General features: G+C 36.8%; 1 protein-coding gene across 10 annotated transcripts in view; it reads right to left on the bottom strand.

Annotated features, from left to right (window-relative positions):
• The window catches only part of Bltp1 (bridge-like lipid transfer protein family member 1), a 203,130-nt gene that overhangs the window by 16,239 nt on the left and 171,125 nt on the right, over positions 1-15,766 (bottom strand). For 9 of the 10 annotated variants that reach the window (XM_077803394.1, XM_077803388.1, XM_077803391.1 and 6 more), the window contains 10 exons: positions 13,604-13,819; positions 12,217-12,397; positions 11,474-11,675; positions 9,689-9,850; positions 9,042-9,181; positions 7,772-7,967; positions 4,054-4,254; positions 3,133-3,312; positions 1,696-1,833; positions 743-1,000 (listed from right to left, as the gene is read on the bottom strand). In XM_077803394.1, the coding sequence (XP_077659520.1) occupies positions 743-1,000; positions 1,696-1,833; positions 3,133-3,312; positions 4,054-4,254; positions 7,772-7,967; positions 9,042-9,181; positions 9,689-9,850; positions 11,474-11,675; positions 12,217-12,397; positions 13,604-13,819 (1,874 nt within the window). The remainder of the gene's footprint in view (positions 1-742; positions 1,001-1,695; positions 1,834-3,132; positions 3,313-4,053; positions 4,255-7,771; positions 7,968-9,041; positions 9,182-9,688; positions 9,851-11,473; positions 11,676-12,216; positions 12,398-13,603; positions 13,820-15,766) is intronic. The other variant, XM_077803395.1, reaches the window with a different exon arrangement.

Below are 15,766 nucleotides of genomic sequence, written 5' to 3'. Positions count from 1 at the left end.
CATGTTTTTGGAATGCTTACCGAGCCCAGCAACCTTACTTCTTGGAAGCTTACAGGACTCAATGGCCCGCTTCACAGCAGGAATGTGGCTGTGTGCAGAAGAGGAGCACACACCACTCATCACCCTCGGGCTTTCTTCAGCAAGGAGAAAAATCCTACGATGCTGCTGTCGAATAGAGGACTCAACAGCAGGGACTGTTCTGAAATGCAGAGGCTGGCTGAGAACCTGCCTTCTGCATTCAAAGTAACTCAGTATGTAAAAGAAACCCTGCACTTGCTCATACCTCATCTGACGTGGTGATAGAACTGCATCTCCCATTTTTATATGTTGAGGTACAAGTACAAGGCCACAGCCCAGTACATACAGTTTTAAAAAGTACTGATTGAATGAAAGAATGACTAAACAAATACAAGGATTAACTTTTAACATCCAAGCATCTTCTGGGAGTTTTATGAGACTATAGGTGTATTTCTGAAAACAACTGTGCCATGTGGAGCACACAAATGCAGTTCTCCTCTCTTCCTAGTTCCTTAAGGAGCTACAAGCCATCTATTGATCTCTTCTGCTGGCAGAACTTTCAAGTATTTGGTATTTGTTGTTTCTGTGGATTTTTTCTCCCTAACTTATTATCATAAAAGCCTCAAGAATGCATCCCCCGCCAACTGGGGCAGGAGTCTGTGAGTGACTAAGATTTTTATCTGGGAACACTGGAGAGCTACTGTAATAAAGAGAGCAGTGTCACCTCTTCGAGGAACTGAAGAATCAGACACACTTCTTGACCTTATGGAAGCAGGTGATTTCAGGCTCTGTGCTGTTGTCCCTGGTGACATGCTGCTGTTCGTCATATGCTCATTGAATACATTAGGTGACTGAGGCATGTGGGTGAAGGAGGCTGACTGGCTTGGCTGTTCCCACGTCCTGCAGTAAGCTTTTCTTGATGATTCCGGGGAAAGGTGCTGGCTTACGCCTTCAATGGAATCAGGTGTTCCAGGCCCAGAAGCTAGTGCAAGAGTGGAAAACAAAAGAAAATACAAAAGAAACAGAGCAAAGTTACTATGTTATCAAATAACTTACCTTATCCACCATCTCTAGCCACATTACACATTCCTTCTAGCTCCCCATTTGGCAAGTAGATGGCAATTTACAGTTTGTAAAAAAACAGTACTGAATTCTCACATAACTCTATGAAAAGTGCAAAGAGGTGAGGAAATAGACCCAGTCCTAGCATTTCTTGTATTTTCCACTCTATTAGGCTAAACATATTCTACACTTCTACAAATCTGCTTAAGCAAAAACTTACAACACTATCTTAGAACAAGGGACAAGCGAAGGCACAGCAGCAGCATGTTCCCAACATTTTTTTGTTTTCCATGCCTTAAACAACCATAATTAATTTGGATAGTTAAAAAATATATTTCTGCATTTCCAGAGTTTATGATGATCACAGCATAATTATTATAGAATATAAAATGTCAGCTACACTGTGATCTGAGAGGGCAAGACTTCTGTTGGATTCTATGGTGCCCCTGGTACCTGACATGTTAGAAGGGCCCAACAGATGGTTTTCGAATGCCTGACTGTATCACATGGTACAATTTACCAAGGAGAACAAAGTTTCTATCATCAAGGATGGGTCTTACTACTATTATAGCCAAAATTAAAAGCAACCTAATTATAGCTACACAACAAGCTTACTTGGCAAATTTATTGTTTGATCTCCAAGGAACAGACGTCTTGCAATACTTCTTCTATACCAGGCTCTTGGAAATGCCAGAATTTCACTGAGGCGGCGCATATCATATTTAAAGGAGGCAGACCCTATATCACAAACAGCTAATACATAAATAAAAATTGTTAGAACTTACAGATTTCCAAGACTTTCAATATTTTTACATGGAGGGTATCAGATATATCATACAGATGAATTATGCTTAATGGTACAATTTATGAAATATCAAAATAAGCTATATATTATGCTTAACAAGTTACTATATCCTTCCACCAATTATAGAAATAATGCACTATGGGACTATTAGCTCCACTTCCTCTTTTAAGGTGATAGCAAGTTGGATTATATTATCACTGTCTTGAAGTTGGATTATATTATCACTGTTTCTCAGGAAACAGTCTCAGCCAGCTTTCCATTTTAATATAGGACTTATCTCAAATATGCAAAATGTACCAACAGGATGAGCTAGGATATCACCTTCCTCAAAGGGACCTGCAACCTAAGAACTGTGCGCAGGGACCATTAATTTCCTTCTGGAGGGTTCTTCTCTGAGCACTCCACTCCTAATGTACGTGTTCCTCTTCCCCTTCTGCAGCTTCTGCAGGACACATGTGCCCACGAGGCCCTGAGCCAGCCTTGGCCCCAGCCTCTCCAACCCTGTCCCTTATATGTCCCACAGGAATTCCTTCTTTTCTGTCCATTTTATTTCAATCTAAGTTAGTGGAATCAATACCCCTTTTTAAAAATATTTTAGTTATAGATGGACACAGTATCTTTATTTTATTTATTTATTCTTATGTGGTGCTGAGGATTGAACCCAGTGAATCACATGTGCTAGGCAGGTGCTCTACCACTGATCAATTTCCTTTTGATCACCTGGGCTTAAAGCCTGAGGCTCCCCATCCCCTCCACTGCTCCTTAGCAGCCTGCCTTCAGGCTGAGGGTTCTCCCGCATCCTCCTGAGCCATTCCCTGCTCTCCGCTCTCACTGCCACAACTCAGGCTTCCTTTCACTATTGTTTGGTGAGATTCAATAGCCTCAAGCATCTTTCCCCTCCCGTCTTTCTTGCTACCACAAAACTCTCAATTAGAAAATCCAACGAACAAATGAAAAGTCAGAAATGTTACCAATTCATGGTAGAGAGGAAGTGAAGAAGCATTTCAGTTATCTAATCAGGCCTATTTTGGCTTTGCCTAATGTCTTTTTAACTAAAAACGACAGTGCCAATACTGCCCGCACTGATATACTTGAAGACAGCACTGGGGTCTGAGCCCATTTCCCCCTGAGTTTGCCTTGCCACTAAAGCTTGCTATTAAGCATGTTTCATATTTAAATGGTGAAAGCAGAGGTCATTATTAGTTCTGGAAAACAATACCTTAATTAAAATTTAAAAAACTGAATACCAGATATATTTATTAGCGTAGTGTCCATTTTGCTTGTAGATTTGCTTATAGATTGGCTTTCAAAAAATGAGGCACCTCCTGAACGCCTTATTCGAGACAAACTCACTTTCACAAATTCAAGGTTTATACTGAGTGAGTCTTTTCGACCAGTGACTGAAGTGGGCTCCTCATCCACGTTCCCTAAAAAACAACAACAAAAAAACCCCACACCTATTTACACACAAGGTCATCCATCTAGATGAAGCCAATCCCCCACACTGCAGTATGCTATCAACCCCAATCACTTAGATGAGCTAGTGGCTGTGGCAGAGGATCTCATGAGCATCAGTGTCCTCCCAGCAGGCGCACAGAATGAGGGACTCTCAAAACCCCTCCTTCAATGGCAAAAGTTGGAACTGACATGGAATGTGTGTCTTCATTATCTGTCCAAATGTAAGTGAAGCAATCGTAGCAAAATCTTATGCATTTTTAGTGTTTCGACTGTACTGGAAAATGTCATTAAAATTTAATTTCAGTAAATAATTGACCTAAATAATAATTCTCATTTTAAATTAACAAACATGACGGAGGCACTTAAAATTTTTACTTTATTAAGAATATAGTTTCCTGTACAAATGTGGATTTGGTAAGATTTAAACATAACACGTAAACTCTAATTTCTGAGTAGATTACTGTACTGTGTAGAAAATATTTTCAATTTAAAATCCACATATAGTTAATTTACTCAAATTCCTTATTTCATATTTCTACAAGATGTGAAATAGGGACAAAATTAATATTATCAAATAGATAAAATATAAAAAACTTCTGATCTTAGTTTATATCCATTATTATGATTTATGAAAAGAAAGTTTGAAAAGCCTGAAAAAGCTTTTGAAAAGATGCTACAAATTTGAAAAAGATCAAACATGCATAGTTTACCTAATCCTCCTGATCCAGGTGTGAGGCCAGAAACAGCAGTTTTTTGTTTCCCTGCTCCATACGGATGGAACACGTACAGGGAGAAGTCGGACATGCACGCAGTGAAGCTCAAGCCAGAGGAATTGCTGCTGGAGCTGGTCAGATCCGACTGACTACTGCTGTGCCGACTTCGGCCCAGAGGGCTGCCTAATCCTGATGAGCCTAAGGTGAACAGAAAAGTCCAAAATGTCTATAAGCCATAACAATCTTAAAAAGCTACTTATTTATTTCCAAGATACAAAACATGACAGGAAAATAAAATGGAAACCTTCAAACGCTAATATATCAATAGACTTAAATCCCTAAAACAAAATGAGGACTTAGACACATTTTCCCTTGACTTTACAATGTAAATCAAGGCGGGTTACTCTGTTCACCTTTAAAACAACAATTAACATGTGTTTCTGGCCGATTACAGTTTCCCATTTCTTAGCTCCACTGGAAAGAGGCAATGAAAGAGCCCCAGAGTTGAGTTTAAGCACAGAGGGAAGAGCAAACTGGGAAAAAATCCATATCATATAGCTGGAGTCCACATTTTAGTAGCTAACAGTGGTCTAAGAACAGGACACGCAAAGGTAGAAAATAAAAAAGCTCTTTCTCTTAGACATTTACCAAGGAAGGATGGGATAATTCCAAATATGCTTTAAACATGAAAATATGAAAATACACCATATGATTTGGTTGATGACTCCAAAATCCACCTCCAGACCAGACTTCCTTCTGACTTTCCAGAGTTCCTTCCAATTTTCCAAAGTTGCCAAAGGTCCTTCCTGTATCATGGACTAGTAACTCTCTACCTGCAGAGCTCAGTCCTCCAACCTTCTGCTTGGCTGAATCATACCTGCTTCACATTTCCACCCAAAATGAGCTTGTGTGCTTGGCTCTTATCTGTCCCTTCAGCAAGACCATCTCAATTAGCTGTGTTCTGTGTGTACATCTAATTCCTAGCACTGACCTGCACACACATTCAGTAAAGATCCTTTCAAGGAATGGATTTCATCACACTTACAATTTACTCTCATCATCACTCCTTCCTGAATGTTTTTATAAAATGAGAGGTGGCATTTCATTTTTGTTATTTTCTAAAGCAACCTAAAATGCAGGCATAAACAGAGTTGTTGCGCCATGGTCCTTTCTCTATACATTCTTGGCACTGTGTGTCTGTACAATACTCCTGTAATAATTTCGGTGCTTATGACATTGTCACGAAGAAAGGTGAACATTCTAAGAGAAATAACCTGGCACATTTTACAAACCCCTCCCCCATGGCCAATAAAGCAATACAATGCAAATTAATATAATAAAAATCCCATTTTACTCCATCACATTGACAATGATTAAAGATAAAAGCTTTGGGAATGGTACAGTGAGCTTGATATTCTCACACATCTGTTTTACTGGACAGCAAAACCTATCACTTAAACAATGTTCACACTGTCCAACACAGAAATTCCCCCTTTAAGAATTTGTTTGTAAATATTTGTATGCAAAAATGTTCATTTAAATATTATTTTTAAAATTCAAATAAAACAAGAAACCCAGGGAATCTCAAACATATCATCAAAATTATGGGATATCAACTAACCATTAAAGTTACTTTACAGACAAATGTTTTGTATTTGGGGAAAATGCCTCTGATATTTCAAATTTTAAAGAGTAATGTAGAAGAAGAAACCATATCTCACTTTTGCCTGAGAGAAAAGATAACAACCTTCCAACAGTGTGGGAGAGTGGATGAGACACAGGTAACCTATGATCAAGGGCTGGTACTTCCTACTTTCATTTCATTTGTAATAATTCTGTTTTCCCCATTATTTTATAAAGAGTAATTACATTTATGAAAATATGGTTTAAAAAGCCAACACTACCACTGTAACATCTCCCAACTGCAGAAGAATTTCAATCTAATGGGTGACCAAATAGCAAAAACCTTGCTTCTAGGAAATCAATTGTTTAGTTTCCTGAATTTGTAGTAAAAACTTTCAAAGATTCACACAGCAAAACAAATGTGTGTTTTAACCCTTTCCCCAGTATGGTGGGTAAATACTAGAGATAAAGCATTTTCCTATTGATGCTTGATACACTATTTGGGTAAAGTTCTGAATCTAAGATAACTGCTCCAAAAACAGGACCCCCAGTTTGTTGTTTTTCCTTCAAAATCAGAAAGCTGCTTCCCTCTCTGTGGAGTTTGGTGATATAAATCATGGCCTGTCTGACTCCCGTGGCTGCATTGGTACTGGCAGCTACTTGTGCAAAGGTGCAGGCCAAGATGCTCCAGTTGTTATGGCAACAGTGGCCAGGGGTGGCTACATGCAAAGATGTGTGGCTCTATCAGTCAAGGCCTTGAGTTCAGCACATTGTCCAGGGGATAGAGGATTCTGAACAAAACAAGATGATCCTAATGTCTTGCCAGTCCTGCGTCCTTCAGATTACCTGCTATGCTGAAACTTTCCCATAATTAACCTTTTGATGAGGAAACTATATAATAAATGTGCTGAGCTATCTCAGAGTCAGTCAAGCTTCACCAGGGCTTGGTCACCCACCTGACCCCGGCTTTTTCTCCCTAGTTGTGTCTCTCTGTCTTGTCTTTATCCCCCACCACCCCTCAGGTTTCTGAATTAACGGCGTGCTGGACGTGGCACCTCTCCCCTGTCTTCATGCCGTTCTCAAAACTGGAGAATAGGTTTTTATACTTTTTACTCTAATGCATGTTTTCTCGATGTTGGCATTACTGACATTTGAGACCAGATAACTCTCTGGGAGGGAGGAGTTGTGGTGACACTACAGGGCATTTAAGCAGCACCCCACTTCCCCACTAGCTTCAAGTCAAAGGCTGTAACTAAGAAAATCCATACTGCCTCCCACACTGCCAAACATCCCAGACCCCGTTAAGAACCACTGTGTAAACAATATTTCAATTCTCCCATCAACTTTCATTCAATCTGGCCTCTTGTTTTAAAAATGTTCAGTAAATTCTTTATCGTTTACATTTGTGACCACTACATAATTTTTAGGATAGAAATAGCACTGAGATTTTACTGAGGTGTATCTATCTTATCAGGAAATCATCAGTCATATTTTAAAAACAAAAGTTTCGGGGCTAGTAAAGTGCTTGCCTCACATGCACAAGGGCCTCACATGCCCAATTCCCAGCACCACAAAAAACAAAAACCCCAAAAAACCACTTTTGATGCAATAGACAAGAACCAGACAACACAATTTGCCATTTAAAAAATATAAATGTTTACCTGACACAATTTTGACACAGCATGATAAGAAATCTTTATAAACAACAGCATGTCTCTTATTTTCCATTTGTAACACTGACTATTCTTAAATTAAAATCTAACTTGGCATCAAAGAAAACTTTCCAAACTTTGAATGTGTGATGACATACTAGTCACATCATAGTGCTTATAGTGTGTACATTTAAACCAAAACCAAAATGCTATCTAATTGCTACTTAGCTAAAAATGTAAACTAAACGGTACTCAAGTTCTACTAACACATGAAGTATACTTAAAACTTTGGTATACTATACATTTTTTTTTTTCTGGAAATATTCTAATTCTTAAATAGTCTCCTTTTCAAAATTTAAAACATATTAATTATTATTATAACATTGATTCAAATGTTATATTTGGCTTTATGCCAGAGAAGTAAAACAATGTTTGCTTACCTGGTATTCCAGTTTTGCTAGTCTTTGTTCCACTCTGAGGAGCAGTGCCCCCAGGGGACAAGGTCTCTGTGGGACATGCTGTACCCAAAGTCTCCAGTTCCCCTCGATTGGAGGAGAACACCAAGTCCAGGGACGGCAGCTTCAGCATGCACTCTACTCTCGACACTGGCAAGCAGCTAAACTTGATCTGCGAGGGCTAACAGCAGCAAAAAGCCAGAAAAGGTTTCCAGGAACCATACAGTTAAAAAGTTTCCTGTTGGACTCCAGATGTCACATTCAAATTCCATTCTAGTCCACTTACACCAAGCTTATCATGTCTACTCATTTGACACTTAAAAGGGTTATGTTTAACGTCATCACTTTTTCAGAAACATGATCCACGAGCCAAAGTATATTCACAAAATGGTGTCCTTTTTGAAAAGTTAAATATCGGAAGAGTCATCTCTGAGCAATATTTAGACATTGAGATAATTCAGAACTCTTGAAAATATTTATCCTTATGTTATACTTGCTCTTAATCCAGTCTTTTAAAAAGTAATCTCACTTATATTAAAATTTGAAAAAAAAAAAAACCCACCATTTTATTAGTAACAAAGGTTTTATTTACCCTAAACTCTTTACTCATGTGTTTTCTTCAGACCTTCAAAAAAGTGAGTGCAAACCTCCAGAATTACACACTGAAGACCTTTTGGCCTACTGCTATTGTAAGAAACAGCTGGAACAGATCACCTTCAGCATTGCTTTTCTTCTTTAGCTTGATTATAAAATTTTAGTTGAGATAAACCAAACTGAGAGGTTTACAGGTTTTCAACTCCTCCTTAACAATTTTACTCCCAAAGGAGTATATTTGCTAGGACTGTGTTTTAGAATAAAATATTAAATAAAATGACCTAACTAAGCAGAAATCCAAACAAAAGTACTGTTGTGACCTTGTATCTTAATAGTTTGTATCACATGGTAAGAACTAAATGTGTACAATAAAAAGGCATAAAATATTTTAAAGGGATTTTAATGTGTATTTAAATTTTTGCCACAAAAGTATGAGATCTAAATTTTAAAAATCCAATGATCTATGAAACATTTCAGAAACAAAGTAGAGTTATACATAAAATTTTACATATACTTCTCAAAGTTCAGGCAACCTCTAAACCATCATAAATTTATTAAAGGTCCAAAAGCCTATGGCTAAGAAAACTTCAAAGGGAAATAATGTTGAAATATACTTAAGGAAAATATTTTCCTTTGAAAAGCCATAAATGAAGCTTATCACCTGAACTCGCACATACACCACGACATCCACGGGGAAGGAAGAGTATGCTGACGTTGAGGATGACACTAGTGATGTTGTTGACTCTTCCATAGGATCTGGTATTTCAAAATGCCCCATGTCTTCATCTTGTGAGCTAACCGCTGTTAAAATATTTAGTTTTAAGTTTTATTATTTGATCAAGAGCAAACTATTATAAGATTCTTTTCTCTTATACTCAGTGCTCAGCTCCGAGGCCAGAACACCCAGAACGTTTGCTTTTGAAGCTCACCATTCTATACATCTTCCCCTCCTCAAACCTCTTGCTCAGTCTCCCAAAGAAACTCCCCTGCCACTCAAAGTGCACAAAGGAAATAGTTATTATACCTTTGCCCTCAAGGACACTCTAATGTAGAACCTGAGGTTGTGGACCTTGTCATCCATTAGCTGTGGCCCTGGGGAAATCATAAAACCTCACAGGACTGAACCATTTTCATAAGGAAATGAGGATCAGATCATCTCTCAGGGAATTTTTCAGCTCTGTAATTCTTTTATCTATTTAATTATAACTGAATGTATTGTAATATGTAATAGCATTAAAAAACACTGCTAAGCAATGGGGTCCCAAAACACAGGTAACAATGAAGTGAGTACATAAGGATGGTGCTTACCTGTATAATTCCTTTCGATTGGTGTAATTGGGATTGTTTCCAGAGCTTTCTCCAGGAAGTCCAACAAGCAGGGACTAATAACCATTTCCTCCGGCAATGACTGAAGTGCTACCCAGGCATAGAGCTTGGCTGTTTTTACTCCTCCACTTCCTTTTCCTTTGGCTAGAACATTTGTAAATATTAGGTACACTTAAGGAAATTTAATAAAATGTTCCAATAAAAGATATGAATTTTGTGATACAGCAGAATTATATGACAGTTTAATCAGGTGAAGTACCTTATTTAAAAGCATAGAAGAAAACAGTAAAAATAGCAGGTTGATGGAAATGATGCATTAATGTTAGAATACAATGATCATTAATGATGTACAACACAATGGTTATTCTTACTTGCTCTAGGTCACAAATTCTGGTCCAATTTTTCAATTTTATACTTTGCTATGTTTTTTGTTAGTTTTAGTCCTTTTGTCTATTTAAGAAGATACAGAGAAACTTGACTTACAATATTTAGTGGCAAGTAAGGAAAAATGTCACTATTTTCAGGCTTTCCTATGCTTAGCCTGTATGCAATTATAAAGCTTCTTAACATATGATGCTATCTTTCTTTCATTCTTCCTTAACTAAATATTTCCACTTCGGTAGAATGAGTAGGAATATCTAATAAAGACTTAGCTTAGGTTTCCACTACAAACATTTACTAGCTGTGTAAACTTAGAACAGATGTTCACAACCCAAGCTTTAAACTTCCTCATTTATAAAACAGGATTCTAATATTTGCAATGAATACAGATGAGACTTGGCAACTGAAAAGTGATATAAAAATATTAGGTATTGTCATCATGACTCTTTACTGACTCATAAAAGGTTCATATATCAAGTTGTCTTCCCAGTGACAAATGTTTGGTAGTCCCCCTTTTGGAAATTTTACCATGGATCTAAGGTATCATTCCTGTGCTATGTGGTAGGCAGACTCCAGGATGATATGCAACTATCCTTGCTCCCAGTGTTCATACCCTTGTTCCCCCGATAATGATCTATCTCATCAGTAAGATTGCAAAAGTGATGTTGTACAGCTTTTGAGGCCACACCATAAAAGATATTGCACACTGAGCCCTGCTCTCTTCTGGATCATTTTTTTTTTTTTTTTTTGAGGGAGATTAACTGCAATATCTTATAGACACTCAGCAGCCAGGAGAAAGGCCTCAAGGCATGGAATCAAGGTGCCTATTAGCTGCCACATGACTGGAACATATGGGAGCAGATTCTCCAGCCCTAGATCCCATTCAGGTGACTGCAGGCCTGGACAACATCTTGACTCCAACCTTATGGAAGACCACATGTCAGATCCCCCAAACTGGGTGGCATCGCTCATCAATAGAAACTGTGTTTGAGATTATAAAATCACTAAATTTTGGGTAATCTGCTATCTCATAACAGATAACTGATAAATGCAGTTAAATCAAATTGTCTTAAATTATTAGTTTGATAACTTATCAGATCTCCCAAATCTGAACTATACAGAACCACTCTTTCCTAAATATATACTGAACAAAAATTTGAGCTACTGAACTACCTCAAGATTAAAACTGATGTTCTAAAGTAACATCAAATTTGAGAAACAGCCACAAATAGTTGGCCCAGATTTCTATCTGTGAATTTTGCACAGTCATTGTTTACAAGTCTATGTTCTTTTCCTTAAATGTGAATTTGAAAGTCTCAACAGAGCAAGTAGGATGACTGAAAATTAAGAAAAAAATGATTAAAAAGTAGAGTATATTCTAAATACCTGAGGGGAGAGGTGGGGGCTGGGGAGGAAGTAAGGTGTTAGTCTTGCTCTGGACAGTGCAAGGTAAAGGAGGAGAAGGAGGAGATGTCGCGCTATCTTTCATACCATACAGCTTGGACTCTTTGGAGAGTGTTCTTGGCAAGGAAGACCCTCTGGAAGCATTAGGTGATTCAGTCTTTAGCGTCTTAGAATTGTAGTGCAACTGTATTGAAAAAAGATACACTTTCAAAATTGAAACAGTATCAGATGAGGAAAAACCATGAAATATAAAAATGTAGTAGAAAGAACACTGGCTCAGGATCCAAAAATGCAGTTCTAGCTTTTACATGTGAGATCTGCAATCCTGGAAAGACTATATGCCTTTTATTTTTAAAACTGGAAAGATCACTTTAGATCATTAGAAGTTCTTTTCAGTCTAGTAAACTACAGTTATATAATTCTAGAATCTAAAAAAATAGTTGCTCAATAAAGTTGCACTAGGCAAGGTTTAGCAAGTATAATATGATACTGAATTTAAAAAAAGATAACTTCTGTCTGCCAAATTTTCATGGAAAAAGCTATAGAGATGAAGCAGTAGCCTACAACTTAGATGCTCTTATGTTCAGAATATATTTTAAGCAAAAAAAAAAAAAAAAGTCAGAAAGTCTCATTAATATCCAGAGGAAAAAAAGAATATAAATAATAGAAAAAAAGTATCACTGTCATCCACTTTGATCTCTTGTCCTGAACATCTAGGTCTTTACCTTCACATCAACTCCAGGAATGTAGAACACTGTTGTTTCCAAGTCACTGGGCTTGGTCTGCAGAGAGGATGGCACTTTCTTGCCAGTCATTAGATGGGTGGTGGAAGCATAATTACTTTGAAATTTCTTCTTTTTTGAAGGAGAATCCTGATCTAAGCTCCTGGAACTTCGATCATAACTCCTATGTGGGAAAAAATGTTTTATCTTTTTAAAAAAGGACACATTTATCTCCTCCTCTTTTGTCAAATAGAAAATAAAATGCTATCCTCCATTTAAGAAACAGAAGTATGCTCATTTCATAGCCACAGGGGGTAGTGACTTCTTTCCTAGGGTCACAGCTATTTCATTTGAACACATGAGGCTGAACCAAACGACACTGCCCATATTTATATAGGCTGAAAGCTAATTATGGATTATTTTATCCCAATAAAAAAGTCATTCTTTTTATCATTACTATTACATCTGTAACAGATTTTAACTGTTTAAAGTTTCTATTTTGGGCTGGGCTGGAGTTGTGGCTCCGTGGTACAGTGCTTACTTAGCATGTGTAAGGCACTGGGTTTGATTTTCATCACCACATATAAATAAATAAAATAAAGGTCCACTGACAATTAAAAAAAATTAAAAAATTTAAAAAGTGTCTATTTTCTCTCATTTTTATAAAAGCTTAATTATATAATAAAAGGCTTTTAAAATGTTTTGCTTATGAAAAATTTCAAACAGTAAACAGGACAGTTTACAAAAGTGAACATGGTATAATGAAATCCCACATGCCCATTATCCCATTTTGACAGCTGCCAGCCTTCTGCTATTCTTGTTTTTTTTTTTTTTTTTTTTTAAATAGTTCATTTTTAGATCAGGGAATAAATGTAAAAAAAAAAAATCTAATGTTAAATCTGTTTATGTCATCATTAGTTAATGACTGGAAGCAAATGGTAAAGTTATAGTTATACCCTGAACTCAGTCCAGCCTAATGAGGCCTTACTGCACAACTGCTTTCCAGTCTTTCTTATTTCCTTATGACTCATCAAAACTCTCACTAATCCAGTGTTGAACTGTTCTTTAAAATAGAGATATACACAGTACAAGGACAGACACCAAAAAATTCATGCTTACTTAAAGAAGAATCATAAAGGTACAACTATTTTAATTAACAGATTTGCCAGACTCTAAATCAGACATTCACTTCGAGTTGCCAGAAAATACTATGCATTTAATTTTTTAAAATTATATGTTATGCAAATAATCACTTGGCCTCTACAATTATGATCACCTACTTTTAAAATCTGCATTTTGAGACTGGGGGAAAAGGTGGGTGTAATTCAGTGATATGCGAATAGATTTTCTAACATATGAAGTCATGTACCTCTTTCAATCAACTTCTTACCTTCTCAAACTTATGTCGTCATGTTCTTGTAGAAGGGTGGTTGGGTGGAGTACACATTTTCCACTATCAATTTCAACCCGTATATCAAGTTCAAAATCAATATTTCTTTCAGTAGCTGTGCCACTAAGACTTCGGTTGACTGGTGTTGTTGGCCAGCGTTCCGTAAATAACTGATGAACAGCAGCAAAGCCTGTTGCTTTTTTACGAGAAGTGTGCCTAGAGAAAAAGAAATCTGATCATTACATTGTAGTAAAATGGGAATTCTTTTTAATAAACCACTTTCCAGTATGTTATGTTAAGCTATAAAACATAAATAATTTCAATATTTTATAAATTCACACAAATTACTCAACCAGACGTACTAACTGAACCATTTTTTCCTAGTTTGAAGGAGACACTTTTTAATCAACAGGTGTTGAGTAACTATGACATGCCAGGCAATGTGCTAGGTGACAAGGACACAGGCACAATCCCTGTTATTAATGATTTTATTACACTGTCTGAACTATATTTGGGAGTCTTTATTTTCTCAATGATAAAATTTAAATGCTACTTTTCTGCTTTTAATAAAAGACAGAAAACTGGAAAAAAAAATAATGCCAAATGTTCTTCCTGTCTTAAAATTAAAAAATAAAAAGGGCTGGAGATTTGGCTGAGTGGTTACGTGTCCCTGGGTTCAATCCCCAGTACCAAAAATGTTGTTGGGGAAAAAAATGGATATCCACATGTGTAATCTGAACTGGTGCATGTGTGAGGCACTGGGTATACCGTAAGCTGTACCATACAAAAAGTCAACTCAGAATGGATTCAAGATTCTGAGCCATAACCCCAAACCCTTTTATTTCTTACTTACACATCCAAATATTTTCATCCTGCTTGAGTGTGTGTGTGTGTGTGTGTGTGTGTGTGTATGTAATATACACATACATGTGTATACACACATTTGTCACATCTGGTGACAATTTGACATTATACTGTAGTTTATCCTAAGCATCTGATAGAAGGAGATCTGCTTATTGTTCAAACTCTATCCAGAGTGAATTTGAAGTGAGAAGATAATTTCCCCATGGAATAATGAATACATAGAAATGATGGCCATTAAGAGGAATTTATCTAACTTAATATGTAAATATAATTATTATTAAGTGGCAGCTTTTGGGACCAGACTAGGTGAATTTGTTTACATGAATAACATGTACTCCTTTCTTATTGTTAATATAGATATTTCTTATTAGATTTAAAAATAATCATGTCTCTCTTAGTCTGCACTCATATTTAGAATGCTAAAAATCAGGATGTTACAAATTTGATGTCTTTAGAAACTTATATTGGTAAGAACACTTAGTGATATCTGTGGGCACTGTGTTGCACAGCTGATCTCCAGAGCTTGCTCGCTCGCTGCATAAGTGAAGCCTGCTCCCTGCTGACTAGCAGCTTCCTTTGCAGCCAGTGCTGTCCTGGCCTCTTGCTGTTTCAGCTGCCTGGTACAGGCGGGCTCCTATAGTCTTGGGCCTTCTCAGTGGTAGAACACTTGTGTAGCATGTGTGAGACACTGGGTTCAAGTTTCAGCACCTCATATAAATGAATGAATAAAATAAAGGTCCATCGACAACTAAAAATATGTATTAAAAATTTTTAAAAAATAATAATTGTCAAACTAGAATTCTGCACTGAACCAAATAATCAATCAAATACAAGAATTAGCAGTAATTTTAGATACAAAAAAATGAAGAAAGTAGATCTGTATTACAACTTTTCTTAGAAGCAATTTGAGGATGTATTACAGAAAAATAAGGAAATAAACCAAAATATATTGATAAAAGACATTTAAGAGTTAGTGGTTTCAGTCAAGGAAAAGGAGAAAAGAATTCACAAAGCTCGGAATTGACAAAATTGAAGAATGCAGACATCCCCTAATAGACCAACTTTTAACTATATTCCTCTTGTGCCTAGTAATTTCCCATTATTACTGCCACTTCAAACTTTTACTGTTACTGTTACCACCTCATTTGAGTGGTGGTCATACATGCTCATCATCTCAGCTTATTTCTTTCTTCCAAGAATTGGCTGAATCTTTCATCCATTGCTAAACATTTCCCCTTTACTACGATTCTTTTCTATACTATACTATACTGTACTATATTTATAGTACCTCTCCCTGCA

The sequence above is a fragment of the Urocitellus parryii genome, chromosome 10, assembly GCF_045843805.1.
Source record: "Urocitellus parryii isolate mUroPar1 chromosome 10, mUroPar1.hap1, whole genome shotgun sequence".
Lineage (NCBI taxonomy): Eukaryota > Metazoa > Chordata > Mammalia > Rodentia > Sciuridae > Urocitellus > Urocitellus parryii.
This window is presented reverse-complemented; position numbering and strand designations above follow the sequence as displayed.